Source organism: Zonotrichia albicollis, chromosome 15 (assembly GCF_047830755.1).
Source record: "Zonotrichia albicollis isolate bZonAlb1 chromosome 15, bZonAlb1.hap1, whole genome shotgun sequence".
Taxonomy (NCBI): domain Eukaryota; kingdom Metazoa; phylum Chordata; class Aves; order Passeriformes; family Passerellidae; genus Zonotrichia; species Zonotrichia albicollis.
In genome coordinates, this window is record NC_133833.1 from 13,591,074 (window position 1) to 13,613,376 (window position 22,303).

The 22,303-nt window shown below is 40.7% G+C and overlaps 1 protein-coding gene across 22 annotated transcripts in view; it reads left to right on the forward strand.

Annotated features, from left to right (window-relative positions):
• TENM2 (teneurin transmembrane protein 2) overlaps positions 1-22,303 on the forward strand; it is a 1,510,370-nt gene that overhangs the window by 1,323,901 nt on the left and 164,166 nt on the right. For all 22 annotated transcript variants that reach the window (XM_074551980.1, XM_074551988.1, XM_074551987.1 and 19 more), the window contains one exon: positions 9,916-10,150. In XM_074551980.1, coding sequence (XP_074408081.1) covers positions 9,916-10,150 — 235 coding nt within the window. The remainder of the gene's footprint in view (positions 1-9,915; positions 10,151-22,303) is intronic.

A 22,303-nucleotide genomic window follows, 5' to 3' on the forward strand; every position in this document is an offset into this window, starting at 1 on the left:
TAATTTACTTGTAAAAATATAATAAAAACAGCTTTCACTATCAACACTACACATGTTTAGGGGAAAAGAAGTCCTCTCTGCTTTGGAATATCTTAAGCTTGACAACACATCTGTTCCTAAATGTTCCTCTGACATTGTGGTTCATAGAAGGTCTGTGAAGAAAAGTCTTGATGTACTAAGTGTGTCTCTATGGAAGATTTAACACAGCGTTTTCTTGCATATTAATTTAGAACTAGGAAGACTGTGTGCTGACTAGGGTGTCAATAAGCTTCTGCTCTCATCTGCTGATAGCTCCTTGCTGATCTGCCTGTGGCTTTACATGTATCACCCAAAATTGTCAAAAGCATCATTTCTCTGTGGGAGAAGCTTCTGTAAAAGCTCTTTGGACACCTTTGTTTTGTGTCTTTGTCCCCTCTCTTCTTCTGACTCTTTCCTTGCCCCCTATCTCAAAGAAGTCAAATTGTCTGAGTAGCTGCAGAATGCTCATCTTTCCTCCTCTGCCTTGATTTCAAAAGCCAACTTCAGTGTCAAAAGCTTTTCTTCCTTGGTCTGTGGGTTTGCTGAAATTCATCTATCATATTATGGCTTTACCTGCCCTGAACCTTTTCTGTCCAAGGAATTCCTGCAATCCACACTTAGGGTAAAGCAGAGCTTTTGTTTACTTCACACCATTAGAAAAAGCTGCTAGCAATTTTTGCAGAGTCACAGAGGTTTTACCCAAATTGACATCTTGATTTTTAATAACTCTCTAGTCTCCCATGTCTTTAGTTGGATAAAATATTGTGGTCATCCTCTTTTCCCATTTTATAAATTCTTCTTTAGTTGTCACTGTCATGATTATCAATACAGCATGGCACTTGAGAGGTGTATGTCACTTGTGGGCTCTTTCCTTTCTGCTGTGCTAGAGTGAGTGGTTTTTTCACTTTCTTTTCACAGTGTTAAACACCACTCAGTTCTGTGGCAGCCTCAGACATTCTGAAGGAAGAAACAGTATAAAATGCAATTTTGATAGCTGCTTTTTACACCTTAAGTAGGAAGTGGAATCTGTCTCCTCCTTTCTCAATTAATACCATATTTTTGTGGCTTTTACTTTGTATTGCTGTGCTCAGAAAAATAAAGCCATGGCCTTGAGGTGAGCCAGGGCTGTGGAGCTGGGGTGAGGTTGTGCTGTCAGAGATGTGCTCAGTGCAGTGATGGGCAGGGCTGTGCTGCTCCCTCTCCCCTCCACACTGGGAACAAGCAGCAGTGCTGAAAGGCATTTCAGTTCCCTGCCTCCTGTTTGTTCTGGTCATGTGGGAGCACTCCAGTGGTTGGTACCTGCCAGGATGATTACACAGCCTCTCTAGGCTGGGAATTGGATTGCCTTCCCATGCTGGAGAGGGGAGAGAGCAGGGCAGATCTGGAGTGGCAGCCCAGAGCACACTGCACTGCATTCTGCTGTGGGACACAGGCTGGGGAGCAGCAGCAGCACAGCCCCAGGAAATGAGAAGTGATGGGAAGTGATGGTGTTTCCTGTTTCACTATTTTTAAGCAATTAGATGTGCCTTATTTATTTTTTTTTAAAAACGGAAAAGATCCATAACCTATCAATGCGGGATAGCTTCCAGCCAGGGAATAATGTGCTCTGACTCCATGATTCAGCAGGCTGAACAGTTGCTTTATTAATATTACTATTAATATATTATTATTAATATATATACACTATACTATAACTCTACTATATTACATTAAGTTCAATTACATACTAGTACTAAACTATACTATTAAAGTATTAGAGAAAAACCTGTGACCCCTTACCAGGCAGTCACAACACATCTTTGACCTAATTGGTCAGTCAGTCCAAACAACCATCACTAGTGTCTAATTAACAAATCACTCTTCATTAAACAATCTCCATAACACATTCCACATGTGCCAAACAGGAGCAGCAAGTAGAGATAAGTGTTGTTTTCTCTCTCTGAGCTTTCTCACTGCCTTCCCCAGGAAAAATCCTGGGAGAGAGAATTATGTGTCCCTCTGTTCCAAGAGTATGTGAGTACCACAATAGCCCTGTTCTGAGAGTCTCTTCAAGCTCCCTTAATAGAGAATTGCAAGGAGGTTCAATGTCTTGGTAAGGATTGAGTCTCTGCAAGATGTTAATAATGCTATTTAGAGAAGACAACATTTGATTTTTCTACCTAGACAAGTTTTCAGTGGGCTGTTTCTGCTGTGCTGCAGAGTGAATTTCTAGTTTGCAGGAGATTTTTCCATGGTAAATGCAGTGTTAGGGAAGTATTTGCTGCAGTGCTCCTGAGAGAATTGCTGGCTACCATGGATGCCTCGTCTGAGTGATAAATTGTGTGAGGCCTTTCATACAGCACTTCACCATTAATTACAAATTAATTACAATTAATTTACTTTACAATGAAACACTTTTTTGTATTTTATTCATTAAACCATGGTTTCACCTGAGTAACAGAATCTTGTTGTAGCTGAAGATAACATCTCTGATGCCTTGGAAAGTCAGGAAACTTAAACACGACTTCTTATCTGAACGGTTTGTGACTTTCCTTCTTTAGTCCAATAACAACCAATAAAGAATTCAAATGAAATCTCACTGCCTGTGAAAGAAATGCCAGTCATGTAGTATTGCAGCTTGCAGTACCCTGGAGGCAGACAAATCCTTGTTTCTGTCTTGTACTTCCTTGTATCTTGCCTGCTTTTAAAAAGAGAAATAACCCATTGAAAAGCCTGATCCAGGGCAACATGTACATTGCATTATATTTGCTTTTCTTTACTCTAGAATTATGCGTTTTTTTCCTCTTCCTTTTTCCATATATTCCACACAAATTATTTTTACCTGTTGTACATGTAGAGAAACAGATGGTCCAGGTAGTAAATAACTGGCTTCCCAGGAGCTATGAAATTGAATTCTCCCAGGTAGCTCCTCCAGGAACCCTCTATTTGCTGGTATATGTCAGTGAGCCTTCATGTTAATGATGCTTATATATCAGTGTTTATTTCCATCAGTTGATTATCAGTTGGTTCAGCCCTAAAAGTAAAACTGTTTTTAATTATTATTTTCATGCTTTTTGAGGGCCAAAGGGGTTATATTTCTAAGTATTTTTGGGAAAAATGGTTAAACCCTGAAAACCCATTGAAGAGCATTGTTGCAAGATAGAACTTTTTGGGGTTTTATCCTTTTAGACAACAAAAATATTATATTTTTGTTTATCCTGCTGTTGAACTGAAAAAAAAAATCTAGATTGGTGTGCAGTGTGCATTATGGTGAATTGTCCTAAGGCAGTTGTATAAGATGGAATAAGGAAAAAAAATTCAGAAGTTGAAAAATTTAGTGCTGCTGGGAAGAGATAATACTGCCTCAGAAACAGAGGAATTACGTGATGCTGAAAGCCTGGTTCAATATATTTCGTTTCAGTCGTAGTTCAGCTGCCAAACTTCTCAGTGGTGCAACTTGACCTTACAGATCCTTCAAACAGCAGAAAGATTCCAAATCATTACTCTGCTGATAGACCATTCCTTCTCTCAAAGAGCTGCAGCACCTAGAAGCTGATTTATTAAAAAGCTGTTTCCTAGTAGATCTTCTTTCTGACATAATTACTTGAGAAATTTATTTTGAGAGACTCTTTCTGGTGTAAATTTTTTAGGAGATTTGGTTTAACAAAAAAAGAGTGTTTTGGACGCTGTGTAATACCTTCTGTGACACTTCTGAAATAATCAAGGTCGTGCATTGCATTAAACCACCTGTGGCTGGCATTTCTTTTGCCCCTTGGAAAACAAAAGAGTTCCAGCTCAGTGGGTGATGCAAGATCCTCAGTGCTGCTGTAACAGCTTCAGGGATGACTTTCTATTGCACCAGACCAGGACTCACAATGAATTGGAAATTATGGTACAGTCATTCTTATGTCGCCATGACAATTTTTGGGGTCCCCCATAGGCCAGTCAGAGAAGCAGCAGCTTTCAGGCCATAATTCTATCAAGAAAATGTTACCAGGTTCCACTGCTGGCCTGAATATTTCTGTTCAGAAATTTCTGTCTGTTGTTCAGCAAAATCTGTGTCTTCATTTTCACTTTGGTGTGATTCCCAGTGCTTCAAATTGTTTGAGTTCAGGCAAGAATTTTTCTGAGTCTTTAGATAGGGCCCAGCTCTTTCCCATTCTGCAGAGCCAAGCCTAGAGAACAACATTTACCTTTCTGCACTAAAATGTTCCATAGTAATGATGACAGTAATAATGAGCTTCATTGCTTGGAAATAGAACTGCCTGCTTTTCTTTTTAGTTCTTCTTACATCAGTGCCTTCTTCAAACAATAGTGTGAATAGTGCTCATGTACCTGAGCTGAAGATAAATACATCCTTAAACTCTCTGAAATATGTTTCATATTTATATCAGTATTTGGAAACTAAATTAAAAGATAGATTGAAAAAGATGAGGGATGATTCTTTTTCAGTTAGAAAGAAGAAAACTTCAACTTCTCTTTCAAAATTTGAAATAGTGTGCCTACCTTTCATATATGTATAACATACACACATATACATATGTAAAGTACCACAGGACATTGAGTCTGCATAAACCTTATTATTGAAGTGAATTGCCACTGACCAGACATTATTTCATGCAGCCCATGCACCTCAGGCAGTGTGATAATGAACATTTAAGTGATTATTTCAACAAATATAATTAGTACATGGTGTCTCACGGAATACTGTTCTGTAGAGCAGTGAGTTTGGACCTTTTTGCAGGTGACCCTCACTTGAGAGAGGTGGTTGTGGGACTGTAATCCCTTAGGTTTGACTCCTGCTGAAGGGTCCAGTTTTGCTTTTGCTTGTGTGACTGTGCACTGGATATTGTGGGCAAGCACTGGGGTGTTTTTACTTTGTTTGGGCTTTTTTTTGGTTAGTTTGGGGTTTTTGTGTTTGTTTTTGTTTATTTTTTTTTTTGTCAGAGCAACATTTAATTTTGTACTGTGATATTGTGCTGGGGCCATGGCTGCAATGCACTGGCAGACACTGATAAGTGACTTACTGTTTCATATCACACATTTACTGAATTTTCAGTTTGAAATGTACAGTCTGGGATGACAGCCAGTCATTCAACCTATTCTTGCCTCAAAGAGTGTAAAAAAAACCAGGCAGACAAAAGAAGGGACACCTGGCAAATGTCTCGGGTTTCAAAGAACAAGAGAGAGAGGTAATGGTATCCATGGTTAGGAGTGAGATAACTTTCTTCTGTACAGCATGTGTTGAAAACATTTTCAAAACATTGAGCTGCCATTTAGCTATGGCCTAGCACAAAACAATGCAGAGATGGAAGCAAACAAACAGGAGAACTGGAGCAGAGAGAGCACAAAGCCCAGCCTGTGATGCTGGGCAGGAGCCCTGGTGCCACCCTGCCAGTGTCCCCGAGGATGGGGCTGGGCACAGCAGCTCCTGTGGCACTGCCACGCTCCTGCTCTCCCTGACTCACAGCGAGGGGAGCTGCCTTGGGAGATGGATTTGGCTGGGCCCTGTGGTTTGTGAAACAGCCCTTACTCTCTGTGGTGGGATGATGTGGTTTCCTTGGGAAAACAGAGCGGCAGCGGGATTTGAATAAAGAGCCAGCAGTGCTGCAGACAAAGTTTCTAATGCTGCCTGACAAGGGTTGTCTGTGGGCTTTTTAATGATTTTCTTTCAATTCATCAGCTAGAGTTCTGGGGTGTTTTTTTTTTTGTTTTGTTTTGTTTTGGTTTTTTTTCCAGTATTTGCATTGTTTAAAGCATAAGGAAATAGCTGTGTCATTGTTCATTTCAGAAAAATAATACATGTTTGGTATTTTCCTTTTAGTTCTTTTGTGAAAAGGAAGGATGAGGAGGTGTAATGGCTCTTTAGCATTTAATAATGTCACAGAGGATAATTCGGCACAACCAAGATACAATCTCCGTTACTTTTTGAGGTAGTATTGACAAAGAACTGGGATGCAGGGAAGCAATTGCTTTGCTGAGATTAAGGATGCTGCCTTTCCTGCTTTGTATTTCATTTGTGAGGTGGGAATCAACTTGTTCTCCTCAGATCATTTTGTTGCTTGGATTTAGTGCATGAGTTGAGTGTACCAAAGCCTGGGAAGAGCTATGAAAAGCTATTTGATCATGTTAAAGCAGATCTAAATTTTCTTTTGTATTTTAGTCAGCGTTTGGATTGTGATGTTTGGGAGTGTGTGCTCAGGAGCTTTCAGCCATAACTGATGTACCTGTAACTTTGGGACATCCAGGGACTCTCTGTGACCCCTGGGGCTGCCAGGCTGTGCCACAAAAGCACTGCTGTTAAATGTTTCACCAGATTAAAGAATGAACTGAGCAAATTTTATTTGTTTGATTTGATTTTAGTATTTTTGTTCTGATTAAACCCTACTAAGTTAATTGGGTAGCTTATGATTGCTTCAAAGCTACCCAGATCAGACTTTGTATTCTCAGATTACTTAATTACAACACAATTTACCCTCACTCACCTTCTAATTTGAAACAAGTGTTGCTGATATCCTTGACTGCAGTAAGATCTCTTGAAGAATGACATGTTGATTATGTGGACACCAGGCCGTGATTTTTTGGAAATGCTCAGCCCAATCAATGTGTACTAAAATTGATTGGAATTAGATATGTTGTCTGTTTGTGAATTTAAATGAGAAATTTGAAAATATTTAAAAGCCTAAGTGTGGAGAGTACCAGTATTTCAGATTTCCAGGTCTTTGATTTTCTCTATGGTTTTAAAAGACTTTTCCTTAAATTCTAAATGTTTGAGCTTGTATAGTGTATCCTGGTGAAATGACTAATTCAGCTTATAAATGAGAAAAAGCATCATTTCCTCAAGTATTGCCCCAGACCAATACTGGCTACTGCTATACCAGAAATAAAATCCATTTCCTGATGTAAAAAACAGATGTACTCCATCAAAACAATCATTGTGTTTAAGCTTCCAAATCAAAGCCAATTTCCAGGGGCCAGAACATGTCATGCCATGGGATCCATGGGGCCAATCCCTTTGGATCCTTTATTATGGGACAAGTGATTTCCTCCTCTGGACTTCAGAGCTCAGCAGATTTGCAGGTACTGCTGGTGAAGTTTTAATTTAGGCAAAGATGCTCTCAGAGAAGTGCTCAGATGTTCAGATGTGAATCCAGTTTTATATCCCTGGCAAGTTGAACAGTGTTGTCTCCTGCTTTTGATTCATTTGAACAGGTTTATGAAGAAGCAGCACATTAAGCTTTTATCTTTCTCATATATACACAAGTGTGTGCATGTCCCTAGTTAGTACTTTTTATATATATAAGCTTTTATACATTTTAATAGAAGCTATATAATATTTATATGATGTTAATATTAGTTAGTATTTGTTTATTTTTCTATATTAAATGCTACATTTGTCTTGCAGCAGATTTCAGAGTTTTTGCAGCTGCAATGTGTGTTTGGTTACCTCTGCACAGCTCATTTTGCAAAGTGTCCTACATTTACTGTGTGGGAGCTGAATCTTGAGGCAGATTAAATAATCTGTGGTAATTTGATTTCAGCTCTTTTTTAGTCTTACAGAAATGCTGTTCATTCTCATTGATGTGCACTTGGCTCTCTTTTAAGAGCAGCCTCCATGGTATTGTGGTGACAAGATTGAGTCTTTATTTAACTGGTGCTACTGTGGCTCTCAGAGCAAAACTGTTTTGTTTATGTGGGAATGACTTTTTTGTACTTATCCTTGAGAAGGAAAATCTGCATCTAAAGTAAGTTGAGAAAACATGATGCACATGAATCTTTTGAAGTAACTATTAACACAAGGGCACATATTTGTATTTTATCACTCATAAATATTCACTTATTGAAATCCAAGCATGCTTTGTTTAAAGTCAGAACACAGACTAGGAGAGTAATTCCACTTAAGCTTCTGTGCATGTGGATATTGTCCAAACACATTTTCTTCCTGCTGTGTCTTGCTCTGCATGCTGTTGTGGAATGGCACAGGACCTAGTACAGATTACTGATTTGATGTTCTTGGAGGTCCAAATGGGGGTTTTAAACATCAAACTTTATTGGCTAAACAGTCTCTTTTATGCTTAGATAAGACATAGCCAAGGAGAGTGAGGAGAGCTGCACATATGATGGCCTTAAAATTTAGGATGTGTTCATAAAAGGTGACTTTGTATTTCATGCAGCTGACATTCCCACAGGGCGCCACGTTCTGGCAACAGACATTCCAAAAAGATAAAGAAACTGCTGTGTAGATTTAAGGCAACATGGGGAGGATGCAGAATTTATTATAATTCATTTTTTAAAGTTTCTTGTCAGAGGAGAAGTTATACTTGCCTTGTGTAAGCCCCAGGACACCTGGCTCTGTTCCTCAGCAGCCTGTGCTTCTGTCAGAAATGCTGCACATGAGCAGCCCCTCTCCAAACCTGCTGCTGTTGGGAGAGGCTCTTTCCCTGCCTCTCCCTGCCCTGGCAGAGCAGTGCCAGCACAGAGCTGCCCCTGGGCTGCTGTACAACCCTGGGTCAGCCTGGAAAACCTCCTGAGATCCTCGAGTGTGACCCTTAGCCCAGCCCTGGCAGGTCACCCCAACCATGTCCCCAAGAGCTGCTGCAGCTCAGGGCTCCGTGCTGGGGAAACATCCTCCTGCTGCTCTGGGGTTTGGGGTTGGATGTCACTTTGTGTCTATTTTGGGGTTTTTTTTAATAAATATTGGCCTTCATTAACTTACAGTAATTACTCAGTTCAGCAGCTTTTCTAGACTTCTTTGTTTCATGTGACAAAGATCAGTCTTGCTGCAAATGATGTTTTGTGATGTTTTCTTTTTATTATTTGATTCATTAAGTACAATGAAGTACTTTGCTTCAGTTTCTAAAAACAAACACGCATCATTAGAATTATCATTTCTCTAGTATTTCTGATTAATGTTCACTAGAAAACAACTTGATACAATGTCTAAAGCATACAGTTCATTATAGTGTTTGTTTTCTTTATTCTTTTTTGCTGTTTCGCTGTTTTTATTAGACATAAATTATTGTCATGTGTGGAATTGCACATGAAATTATTTACCAGTCTACGTTTATGTTTAGAAAAGTGACAATGTTAGAATGACACCTGCTTATCAGATTTTCTTTTCATGTGCTGTTATTTTAATACATTTGTCTTAATGATTAGAAAAAAATATTTTTCATTATCAATGCAAACATATCAGTATTCAAAGAATGAGAAAAGTTTATATCCTTCTTTATCCCTAAAAATATCATCTGTCATTTTTCAATGAAAGAGTCTGAAAGAATTGCATAATTTCTAGATCTTGCTGTGTGTTTGTGGCATTACTAAATAGAAAAATACAGGCCAAATCCTGATCACATGGAGTAACATGAAAGATACCATCACTGCCTTGCTGCTCTCCTTTCATATTTGGAGTTTAATCTTCTTGTGCTGGCACAAATCCTGTTCATTTGAAGCTGATTGGTAAAATACAGTGAATGAAAGAAGATTGATTTCTCTGATTAAGTTTTATAGGGGCCTACAGACCATATTCTCAAAGGCTATTTTTAATCCATTAAAGCTCATCTGCTCCAAGTCCCTGATAGAAACAGAGGGGGTAAATTTCCTCCTGGTAGATGTAGGGAATGGTCCAGCTAGGCTGCTGTCCTGGCTGCTCCACTGAGGACTCTTTCTCCAGGGAGAATCCATGAAGAAGTATTTTAAAATTTAAATAGAGTCCTTGTCAACATGCCGGCTGTGCAGGCTGGAAGCACTGTTTTGTGTTGCTGATCTCCAATAATCACTGCTCTGATTTGCCCACCCTTTGATGCCCACAGGTCCAAGAGGCCCAGTCTCTTTTCCCAGGCAGTGACCCCTAGAAAATGCCGAGGAGAGCGGTGCCACCACACACATTTGTGATTTGTTTCTCTTTTTCTGTTTTAGGCCCTTCAAACCATCACAGCCAATCGACGCTGAGGCCGCCTCTCCCTCCTCCTCACAACCATTCCCTGTCCCATCACCATTCCTCTGCCAACTCCCTCAACAGGAACTCGCTCACCAACCGCCGCAACCAGATCCACGCGCCCGCGCCGGCGCCCAACGACCTGGCCACCACGCCCGAGTCTGTGCAGCTCCAGGACAGCTGGGTGCTCAACAGCAACGTGCCCCTCGAGACCAGGTGGGTGCTCGGGGCGTACAGTTTCTCTGAACGTGGTCCCTTCACCCAGGGCTTTTCTCCTGGGAAGCTGAAAGGCAGCGAGAAAAGGAAAACAATTCTTAGCTCATTTGCTTCTCCTGTGTTGTGCTCATGTGGAATGTGTTTGGGGATTGTTTACCCACAGGTGATTGTTCCATTGGATTCTGCTGTGAGTTGTTCTGACTCATTGGCCAATCAGGGCCAAGCTGTGTCAGAACTCTAGAAAGACGCGAGTTTTCATTATTATCTTTTTAGCCCTCAGTATCTTTTCTGTATTCTTTAGTATAGTATAGTAGTATAGTATTCTGCATAGTATGGTAGTATAGTATTATGTGTTCTTTAGTATAGTATAGTATTCTTTAATATAATATAGTATAATAAAGTAATAAATTAGCCTTCTGACACCATGGAGCATCATTCTTCCCTGCCACAGGGCTCACCATGCATTGACAATAGGTGGTGGGCATGGACACCCTGGGAGACGACACTGGTGGTCCTCCAAAGCACACAGAGAGCACCCTTGGTTTGCTGGGAGTTGTTTTTGGTGTCCTCTGTGTCAGGGGTGGTTTTTCTGATGCAGCATGGGGAGTGAGTGGCATTAGAACAGCCAGCAGCCCCAATCTGCTTTGCACTGGAAGGTGCACAGTGAATACCACTGCTCACATCCCATTTTAAAGCCTTTTATTGACTTGGACCTTCCTTGCATACACAATTCGTGCTATTAATACAGCATATTTATATCTCAGGCTCAGGGACAACTTAGAATTCATATTGGCTGTGCTGCTGAAAAATTATACATTTTGCATTTCCTGAAGCAACAAACAGAGGCTCACTTGACATTATGCATTTTGGGAGACTTTGAGAAACAATCCGAGATTCATGACTGACAGTACTATAATTTTAATTTATACCTCATCCAGCATGCAAGTTCATTTTAATCTCTTCTGTACATGTTAACAGCTTGATGCCTGTGGGGCAAACAGCAGCATATAAATGAAAAGGTGCAGCACTTAGGCCTGACAGAGAAATAAATAAATAAATGCCTGACATGCTGCTGGTCTAAATATTCTGGTTTGTTGTCATTTGGGGTATGGAATGTCAAACATATTTAACTTGCACTTTAAATAGCAGAGTTGGCAGAGCTGATCTCTCGGAATTTAAAATTAGCCATTGTGGTGCTGAATAAAGTGCTTGGAAGAGCAGGGTGGTGTTGCTTGCCCAGAGAGTGGCAAACACAGGAGCAGGTGGAGGAGCTGGGCTGCTGGGAGCACTGGCTCCTGCCAGGGTTTCGGCTGCTTGGTTGCACAACAGCTTCTGGGATGTTGTGTTTGGTTTGCAGCCTCCCAAGGGCTTTCATGGGGCTCTGCTGGGTCACACCCCAAGGAAGGAGACCCCAACATCTGGGGGAGTTGCAGACCAAGCCCAGCCCCTCCAACACTTGGTTAAAGACTGCTTCTCTGGTTTGGAGCTCTGGGAGGAGCTGGGGCTGGAGCTGACAACACCGAGGCTGGTGTTACTCCGGGGTTAATCAGTGGTGGGTTACAGATCCATGGGGAGGAAATGAGCCTGGAAGGGGCAAGGAGTCTCTCCTGGGCTGGGGTGTGCACAGGGAGCTGCCCTCACTTTGTCCTGCTCTGCTAAAATGGGAACATGGGTGCCATGAAGAAGTGGAAAGCAAATTCAGGTTATCCAAAACTGAGATGGCCAGAAAAGGGAAGGAAAGGGATTCTTGCTCACTGAAGGTTTGGAGCTAACTTTGGCCAAATTAAAAATAAAATAAAATAAAAAAATTCTCAAAAACCCCTTAACTCTGAACTGCTACTTCTGTGAGAACCTCTGCTACTTTATAGAACTTAATTTGGACATCCTGAATTTGTTATTTATTGGTAAGAATTACAAGGTAGAAGTGATGGTCCTTTTCAGCCAGATTAGTTCTTGCAGTGTGGTTCATTGCCCAGTGTTAGTACCTACTGTTAATTCTGGTGTAGAGTGTGCTGTGCCTGCTCTGCCTCTTCCTGTATGGAATTCTTCTTGGGTACAACAGTATCTGAAATATATCATTTCTGAAGGCTCAAGACTGTCCCAATTTACCAATCACTTTACCTGGAGGGAATTCCTTGGTATATCCACAAAAGGATTCTCTGCCATCATCCTGGCATCCCTGAGCCACAGCAGTGGGCATTTGTCTGGCTGGGATTTTTTACTGTCTGATTTTGTACCTATTCCCAGCCAGAGGTGACTGTGAATGCCTTTACTGACTTTGGTTCTTCTCTTTTTTTCTTATCCTGCAGCCTCTGGGAGTGTGTGTGTACATGACAAAGGTTACTTTGTGAATACTGTTATTTTTGGAGCTTGCAGGATGCCCGACAGTTAATTGGGGCTTTTTGGAAGACAGGTTTGTCACAGGCAAGCATTAAGCTATTAGAAAATGTCCTGGCAGAATTGCTGTCTTCCAAAACTATTCCAGAGCTGCTTCAGGATCGATTTTAGTTCTTCTCTGAAATTACACACCTGACAGGGCCTGATGACAAGTTTCATCACAAGAATATTAACTCAAAAATGACTGAAACTGATGCTTGTGAAATCATTGAGACTTTCAGAATTAGCCTGTAATTCTTCCCCCATAAAACTGGTGTTTCATCTACATTGATACCAATAGCCACAAAAAAAATAAGGTATATTTTTGGTAGCTTTTTACTTCAGTATTTACTTTAAAGCTTTATCTTGTTGCACAACATTGACCCCTCTCATGCTGCCCCTTCACAGTGCACAACTCTAATTTCTTTACCTTGTTATCTGTTTATTAATCTCAGCAGAGGAGCACTCAGGAGGCAAAGCCAGCACTGAGAGCACCTGCTTTATCAAGAGAGGGTTTCATAACTCTCAGTTTTCATCTTTCAGTTACCTTCAGTAGATTCTGCTCTCTACTGACAACGATGTGCAAGTGGTCACGTTAGTGATTATGAAACAAAAGGTGGCACCTGAGCTGTCTGAAGGGAATGCTTTGTGTCAGCACTACAAAACTCAGATCACAATTTAGATTCCAGATGTCTCTTTATCTAACACTACCAAGTGCTGAAACCATTGAATAATACAACACACGTCTGCATGTTGTTTTTTTTCTTTTTTTTTTTCTGGTAAGAATATTTTAACCTTCCCTTTGTTCCTTTGCTGTCTTAGGCAGTTTGGGCTAAATTCAGACTGTTTGGAGACATCCCATTTTCCAAATATATCCTTTCTCTATCTCTTCTTTCAGTATTGACTGGAGGTTGTTAATCACATTTGGTTTATTTACTTTGTGATGTAAAGGAAGCTTTTACTGCTTGCACATGTTTTCATGTGGCCTTTTCAGGCAACTGTGCCCAAATCGTTGTGGATCCTTTGTGGTGCTGTATTTGTTACATAATTACATTTATCTGTATTGCAGCAGCTCATTGCTTCTAGTGGAGTTCTGAGTTTGCGACATGCCTGTGCAGAGTTCCTAATTGTGCTTATTTAGAGTTGAAAAATGGTTTGGGTTGGAAAGAGCTTAAGGATCACGATGGGTAAGGACAACTTCCACTTGTTCAAGCTCCTCAAAGCCCTGGCTAACCTGGCCTGGAACATTTCCAGTGATGTGTGCTTGATTTTGGGGTGGTTGTTCCTGCTTCAGGTAAACAAAGAGGGGCTGTGCCTTCCCTTCCCTGCTTTATGGCTGCATCAGGCTCCCAGGCTGGCTGCATAATCACTCTGTTTTCTTTGAAATAAGGGCCTGTAATGGAAGGGTTGAAATATCTCTAAGTAAGGACACAGTAATGCATGGCTGTAGCATTTTTATGGTGCTATTTTTATGGTTCATTTCTGCAGTATTTAGCTGCTTTACCTTTAGGCTCAGAGCTGCTGTTTAATGCTCTTTAACTTTTATTGTCCTCTTGCAGTGTGTTTCAAAGCATCTCCTCCTCCTCCTCCTAACAAAGTGCTGGTTTCTACCTTCTCCAGTTGAGAGATGTTCCTTTATTGCTACTTTAATCATTGCTTTCCAGGGGGATGTGTGGTGAAAATACAGCCTTTGAGCATCCCAGGGTGGGTGCCCTTCCCTCCTGACAGCCAGAGGGGCAGAGCTCTGCTGTAAAGCTGGGAATGCTTTGAGGGCACAGGGAGGAAGGGATGGCTTTGCAGGGGAGGCTCCTGTGGCTCCTCACACAGCAGGAATCCCCTGGGATGAGAGCCCCACATGGGCACTGGGATGACTGGTGAGGGAGGGGAGCAGAGGAGCTTCCATGGATGGATTTCTCACTGAGATGGCCTGGTTTATTAATGCCTCTTTCAGTACTTTATATTGATGTGAAAATAATTGTTACCATTATAACTAATAATACTTAATTCAGGAGAAAAAAAAGGGTAGAATTAAATAGAAATTACTCTTATTCTTCAGTTCTCATAATTAGCCTCGTAATTTGAAATATTTTTGGTCCAAATCTTTCAGCTGCAAAGATAATTTTATATCTATGTCTGTAATTTCTTTGTGCTTGCTCACGAGGATGTGATGCTAGACTTTAAGGAATACTGTAATATCCTAGTGTTTCTTCTGTGTTTCAGGAGAAAGGATGATGGCCACCCTTGTGGTGGTTATGAAATAGGTTTCTTTAGATCTTGTGGACTGTAGTATAAGACCAATGGTCCAAATCTGAGGTCATTTGTGCCAAGTTCAGTTTAAAGATTGAGGAATCCAAAAATTTAACATGAAAAGAATTGCTATGAACCTTGAAAGAACTCTTCAAAATATTTGCCTTTTCCTGGGGTTCAAGCTGTGTTTGTTACTTTGCCAGTCTGATTCCAGTACAGTCACTCAGGTGAGCCTGAGGACAGCAGTGGGAGCACAAGGGATGGAGCAGCAACGTGAGCTGATCCCAGTGTGCACCATGCAGAGCTTGAACTCAAAATTGTGAGGTAGCACAGCTGGGAAACATCTGCACCCAGTGCTCCAGCTCATTGCAGTGCAGAATGGACACAGTGCTCAGAGCCTGGGCACAGCCTGTGGCAGTCAAGGCAAAAAAGCCAAGAATAGGGCACTGAGGAGAGGGATTTAACAGTGGGAGAAAGCAATTTTAATTTTTTAAGAAAGAATTAAATATCTGACATGTCCTTAATACCACATTCACATTTTGTACCACGTTTGGGTGTCAAGATCAGCTGCAGAACTTCTGAACTGAATATATAAACTTGAAGTTTCTGAATGTGTTGAAGTTCCAAGCTACAACTGCTCTCTGCAATTGTCTGCCTATTTTCAATGATGTCTCAATATTTTGATATCTTTGTACATGATGCAAAATGTTCTGGAACAGAACAGTGAAACAAAATTTCCTTTCCTTTTGTTAATGTGATTTCCTAGGATATATTGGGCATGACAAACAACTACTTGGAGCAGTGAAACTAGTCCTCACTCTAATTTTGCTTTGTCTTTTGTGACTTTCTCTTACCGTTTACTTGCAGCTGCAGGTTCACATGCTAGAGCAGGTTCTATCTCTGAGACTGAAGGCTGGGGCAAGAACTGACTCCTTCATTCTCTTGCTCCTGCAGGTCAAGGTTGCAGAAAGGTTGTGGGGACTTTGCAAATAATTGGAATCTGCATAGATGGATTCTGGGCCTGTCTAAAAATCAAAAGCACTTTAAAGAGTCAAGGAAAGCACAGTCAGAAGCATCTCCAAGGACTTTAAACACATTTGGGCCATGTACTTGGAGGATACCAAAAGCACTGGAAAAAGGTCATTTTTAGCAGGCTGCTGGAGTATCATTTTCATAACAAATGAAATATAGGCATGAATAGGAGGGAGAAAAGGGGGAAGGGAACACTACAAAAGCAGGATACATAATGATGATTCAGAAAATCGATCTGGATGTACTCCCACTCACGTACACATAAGCTCAGAGAAGTTTTTACTGATTGCAGATAATTGCATGTTTTCATGATCTTGTCGTTTGCATTTTTAACTTCTGGGTTGCGCAGAGTGAACAGGCAATGTGAGTGACTGCACAGGAATAGACAGGCATGTTTAGGGTCTTTATGAAGAAAAGTCTAGAATTATGTGATTTTAGTTCCTCTTTATTTAAGCTTATGTGTTGACTGATAAATTTCTCTGAGTTTTATTATTCTGTTCTATTACTTATAGAATTGAAGTAGCACTGTTAGTACTTTTTCTTTTTTTTCTTGTTAAGTGAGTAGTTGAGTGAAGAGATAGTGGAGAGCTTACATGTATGCCTTTTAAAATAGAAGTGTTTTGAAATGATGTTCATTAATTGATGTAGAAAGTTAAAACTGCATGGACCCATTGAAATGCAAAACACTGTTATCATAATCCTCACCACTGGAATAACAAATGGAGGCATTATTGCACTTCATCCCTTGGCACTATGCAACAACTACTCAGAACCTATGGCAAAAAAAGACACAAGGTTTCCTGATTAAGAAGAGAAACTTCTTGTAGCTGAGTTGATTCAGAACTCCTAAATGTTGTGGATCTGCTGACTGATCCTGCTATAATTTCATGTACATACACATGCATAGACTCTGATTTTTTTGTGTTTATGTCTGTAGCGGTGACTGTTAATCTTTACTAAGCATTAACCAGCAGTTTGATTGCTCTGTTCCTGAGGAATAAACAGTAGTGCAAGAAGAAGATTCATCAATTTAAAGGGCAGAGCTGGCTATTGACTGTCTAACTCCCACAAAAGCTGAGTAGAATTCAGGCAGACAGGCTGAGTGAGTGGGCTCACACCTCTTGCAGAGTACCTGGAATCTTTTGGACCACAGAGCCACCAGTCAGGAGCGTGATGGGTGCCCCTGGAGCTGCTCAGCTGCCATGTGCAAGCTCCCCTTCTAAATTTTATACCTTTCCAAGTTGGTGTTCTCCATCTCAAATTCTTGAGCTGCTTGTGATCCCCAGTTCAGCAGTCTATATATTTTGTATAGATATATCTCTCTATATTTTCCACCTCAACTTTCTCCACCTCTCTCACAGCTCAGCAGCCTCTGAGCAGCCTGGGACAGGGCAGGGCTGTGGGGACAATCCAGAGCTGGGAGCACGTGGTGAGAGCCCCCAGAGAATGCTCCAGGGCTCAGCTCACAGTGGAATTAGGGAGAAGAGAAGTTGATAAAAGTGTTTCCAAGAGGATCTCAGCTTGCAGATGAAGAGCAGGTGTCCTGTGGAGAGGTGCCCACACAGAGCCATCGCACAGTGCAGGTGTTCTGCCTCTGTGCCTTTGTGAGCAATGCCTGCTTGCTTTTGTTTCATGAAATGACAGATCAAGGTGCCCAAAGGTTGGCACCTGCCTTTCTGTCCAGCACCCTGCCCAGCTGTCAGGCAGTGTTCAATTACTGTGCTTCACACGTCCAGCTGTGCCTTTGTTGGAGGGTGGCAGTGGTGACAAGCCAGCCTGGTGCTCTCAGCAGCCTGTGACACTGCTCTGCTCTCTGCCGTCCTTAGAGCACTTTGCCTGGGGTGTGGAGAACCCAACCTTAAGGAATCAGCAAGGGTTTTAAGGAGCTGGAGCTGCTCTGGGTGTTGGGGGCTGCTGCAAGGGTCAGGAGGTGGCAGTGGGTACAAGTGTGGCAGCAGTCATACTGAGGTTTCATCCTGAATTACTCTTCAGTGTAGCAAATTCCTTTATTTACTATTACTCTTCCTTAGTTCTGTATCAGTATCTTCAGCAGGCTGAAAATCACTGAAATGGTATAATAAGAACTGTCCTCTGTTTCCACAGGCATTTATTTGGGTGTGGGGTGCACAACACACAGGTGTGGAAAATGCCCAGTGGGTTATACAGATGTGTATTTGAAACAGTTTTCCACTGTAAAATCTGTCTTGCTGAGTTGAGTCTGTGGATTTGACAAAATTGAGTCAATTTCTTGTAACTTGACCATTTAAATACAAATAGATAACACTTGTTAAGCTTTATTGATGGTTTTAGAGTTCCAGGGTGGAAACTTGTGTGCAGTTTTGCCACATCAGCCCTCAGCTGTGGAAATGTGGCTGGTGGTCCCATGTTTTCTGCAAAAAGCTGAGAGAACATACAAATAAATCTGGTTTGGGGAAAAACTGAGACACGGGTAACCAAAGCTTGCACCAGTCTACCCCTCAGAGTTCATTTTTCCATAACAGGCATAAGAACAGCTCATGGTTTTCTTCAGGCTTGGTTTCTTTTTGTTTGGAAGTCAGAAATGTTCCATAAAACTTCACTGTCTGAATTTGGCAGCCACTTTGAGGGTTCCACTGACATAAAATGACTCATGGCTACTTTTTTGGAAGACTTTGAAAACTGCAGAAGGGTTTCTTTTTAATCACAATGAAAGCCAGTGTATTATGTTCTATAGCCCATTGTTTTCTGCTAAGAATAAATGTCCAATAAAATGATAGACAGATGTGATTTTACCACAGCTTGAAGATATTTTTAAGTCCTAGAACAACTAAATTGAGCTGTTACCATTCTCTTGACCTGTAGCTTTTCTATTTATTAATTACTATTAAAAACCCTATAAAATATAAAAAAGACAATTTAAGCATTACAATTCTCCCTATGTCTTTCTTTTCTTTTTTCCTACAGAATAAGTTTAGGACAGTATGAGGAGGGAAAAAAGCAATTTATGTTAGAAAATGTCTTTTTCTTTCTTTCTATTACAGTTTTTCATCGCAAAACCAATTTTTTTTTTTCCTCCAGTCATTCTTGCAGTGTGCTGCCATGACAATCTGTCCGGAAAGGAGGGGGGGAAAAGCTGATTGTTCTCTCAAAGAATATGGAAGTTAATACAGTCTCTGTCAGACCACTATTCCCTGAACACCAGAGGTCCTTTTGACCTGTGGGAAAGCAGCACATGCTAGGGAGAGCTCTGAATTAATGAAGAAAGCAAAATAGAGCTTTTGCCATTAGTGCACAGGGCAGTGCTCAGATGTCCCCTGGAAAGCTCAACTTTCCCAGATGTCACCTTCGGAGTGACCCCACAGCATCAGGGCTGGAAACAGAGGGGGAGAATTCTGAATTCTGGAGTATCCTGAGTCTGGAGAATCCCAAATTCTGCAGCCAGAGCCTGGGAGAGGAGAACAGAGCACAGACTGAGCTACAGAATAAACTCCTATTCTGTGGGCAGCACCCAAGCTCCTTCCACAGCTTTTCAAGCTCACTGAAATAACAGAATCATCATAGGCTGGCAACCATATTTTGTGAATTTTTCAGTGTGGAATTGTCTTATTGATCCACAGAAATAAGGGAGACTGGGCTGAGACTTAGCAAATTTATTCCCATGTTTTCAAAATGGAAAATTAGTCCCAGTCTAATTCAAATTGCTAATGTTTAATTGTGAGGTAGAAAATGTGTTTTTCATAATTTGTTTGATAGGTGAACAGGTAAGACAGAGAATACAATTTTTTAATTCTTATATGGAGTGTATTTGAAATTAAGTGAACTGGTACAAATCAGATCATTTCTTTTCATAAGCAGGCATTGTAAAATGCTCCCAGCCTTACCACTGTGAGGCTGTAATTAATGTTGATAAATGCTCATGTTCTCTCTGTGCAGCTTCAGCCCACAGACAATTGGTTGTACCAGAGCATGTCAAATCTCACATAAAAATATGGCTATAGATCATTGGCTTTAGGGATAGAGTTGAGACAAGTCAATTTATTTCCATTACTAGCTGAATCTAGATTTAAAACTCTGGAGGTCCAAGTGTTTTGTCCATTATGTTCCCAGTATTTCTGGGGTGCTTTGCTGGGATTTAGGGTTCATCTGCTAACCTGGCCCCCAGCTTTGGAATGCACTGCCAGTTTTCCAAAGTGTCCTGGGGGACATTTAACACATCTTAGTTAACTGTCTTTTTTAACTTTTGAAGGCAGAACTTGTGTACTTTTAGGTGGTGAGATGTCTGATAGCTGCACTTTGTCAGGTGTCCTCGTATTGAGACAATGAACATTCAGCTTTTGAAATGCCTGGGTAGGACAAAATGTGACAAATTCAGGGTTTATCCAATGACATTCTGTCTTTTTTGCTTTGAGAATGACATCTTCTCCTTTTCACTCAGCTTTTTCTTCTTCTACCAAGTCCTGATTAGTTTTAACAATATCATAGAGATCCTGTTTGCATGGATAAGTGTTTTGGTTTTCTTTATATATTTTATGTATCTCAAAGTGGATCACGGTGGAGCTGCTTTTTTGTTCTACATTTTTTGTCTTCTCACATGCAACAGGATATGATTGACATGTTCTATTAAAGCATATCTGGATATTCATTAATTCAATTTTAATGGGAGCAGAGTTTCATTATATATCTGAGTTTACTTTAACAATGCTTTATATTAAAATTTCTGTTGGTGCTGTAGCTGCCTTCTCAGCTAAAGAGGACATAAAATTCCTGGGTTTAAAGGCCTTTCAGATAAAGACAGTTCCAAGGACTGCAATTTCGAGGTTGGTTCTGAAAGATCTGCTTTGGGGCAGGGAAAGGGTGAGAACTGTCTGTTGTAGACCCTTCTGTCCAAACCTGAGAGGGCCATTCCTGCCCTGAGGATTCAGAGGAGGAGTCCTGGGATGAGGCAGAATTATCCTGGATGAGAGAGGAGCTTTCCTGCCTGCCTTGGTCTCTCTGGGTCTCTCCCCCTTGCTCCTCATGCTCGGTGTCATTTCACTCCCTGGATCCAACCATGGAAGTGATCTTGTGTTCCCAGCCCTGGGGAGCAGCTGGAAAGGACCAAACCTGCATCTGCTGACCAATTAATCAGGTTCTGCCCAGACAGAAGGAGCAGAAGAGTCAATAGATCTGGTGTGGCACAACCAGCCCCACAACATCGTTTTCCCAGCAGTTACTTTAATTGTACTGTTGCAAAGTAAAGAACCATTTAAAATGAAGGATTCAGGACATCAGGTTTTCTTTATTTCTTGCTTTCTTTTACCTGAAAGATGTTTTTTCATAATTTAAAAGGCTGGTAATTTTAAAGGGAGTTCTTTTAGCATTTGCCTTTATTGCTTTTTTCATAGATCACCTATGGTGTGCAGAAAAGGATTCTAACCTCTAATATCCCTTACTGATAAAGAAAAAAAGAAGGCAGGCTTTATTTTTTAAAAAAAACCCCAATGTTTCTATGAAGTAACTGGTTAGAATTAATTTAAGTTTGATTGCATATCTGAGTTCTTCAAAGCACAAAGAAAGAGTTATGATAGTGAATAGATACTGCCACGGTTTTTGTGTATTTTCTACAACAAACTAGATTTTGGTCACTGTTGAAAGGGATGAACAAGGCCACTTGAAGTTTAAAAACCAATAACAAATGCAATGTCAAAGTGATTTTTTTTTTGTTCGTTAATAGAGTTTATAATTGATTCATTAAAAAAGAAAAAACACAAAAACATATTTCCGGAGGTTTTCTCCAAATGGAAACGTTTAATCAGAAATCTGGGGAGCCTAGCCAGCCTTCCTATTACTGTCTTATACCTGTATGCAAGTTCTGTGCAATCTCTTATGCTCTGGGTTTTATTTCAAAACAAATATTCCAAAAAAATGCCTTTAAAATGACTTTTGCTATTCTGTAGAATAGGTATACACTAATCTATGCTTGACAGTAGGCACATTCATGATGGTGGGCTGGAAAGCAGACTTGGGAAACACATTTCAGCCTCCAAATTCCAAATTGTTGTTGTCAGTGAGTGACATGGATTTTAAAGCTCTAACAGGTGGTTTGAGAGTGACATGCTGGATTGTATCTGAATAAAAATGTTCAACATATTTTACATTGGAAGTCAGACCTGGGTTATTTTAGGCTGTGATTTTGATTTTGGAGATTACTGAGTGTCTTCATTCTGTTTGATTCCAAGAAGCACTTGTTTTTCAGAGCTGTGAAGGGAGAGGGTGTGGAGCAAGTCTTGAGAGCTCTCTGTCCTAAACCCAGTGACTTTCTGTAAGACCACAGCCTTTATTCTGTGCTTCTGTTTTTATTGTTTACTGGGAACTGTTTGTAGTCAGTTCTTCCTGACTGTGAGAAGTTAATGTAAAGAAATCAGTCTTCCAGTTTGCTTTCTCCATTTCCTCTGTCTGGAATATGTTGACAGCATTTTCTGAGATTCATTTGAGTGTATTCTATTATTTTCTTCCTAACCAATGTATGGGCAGCTGAAA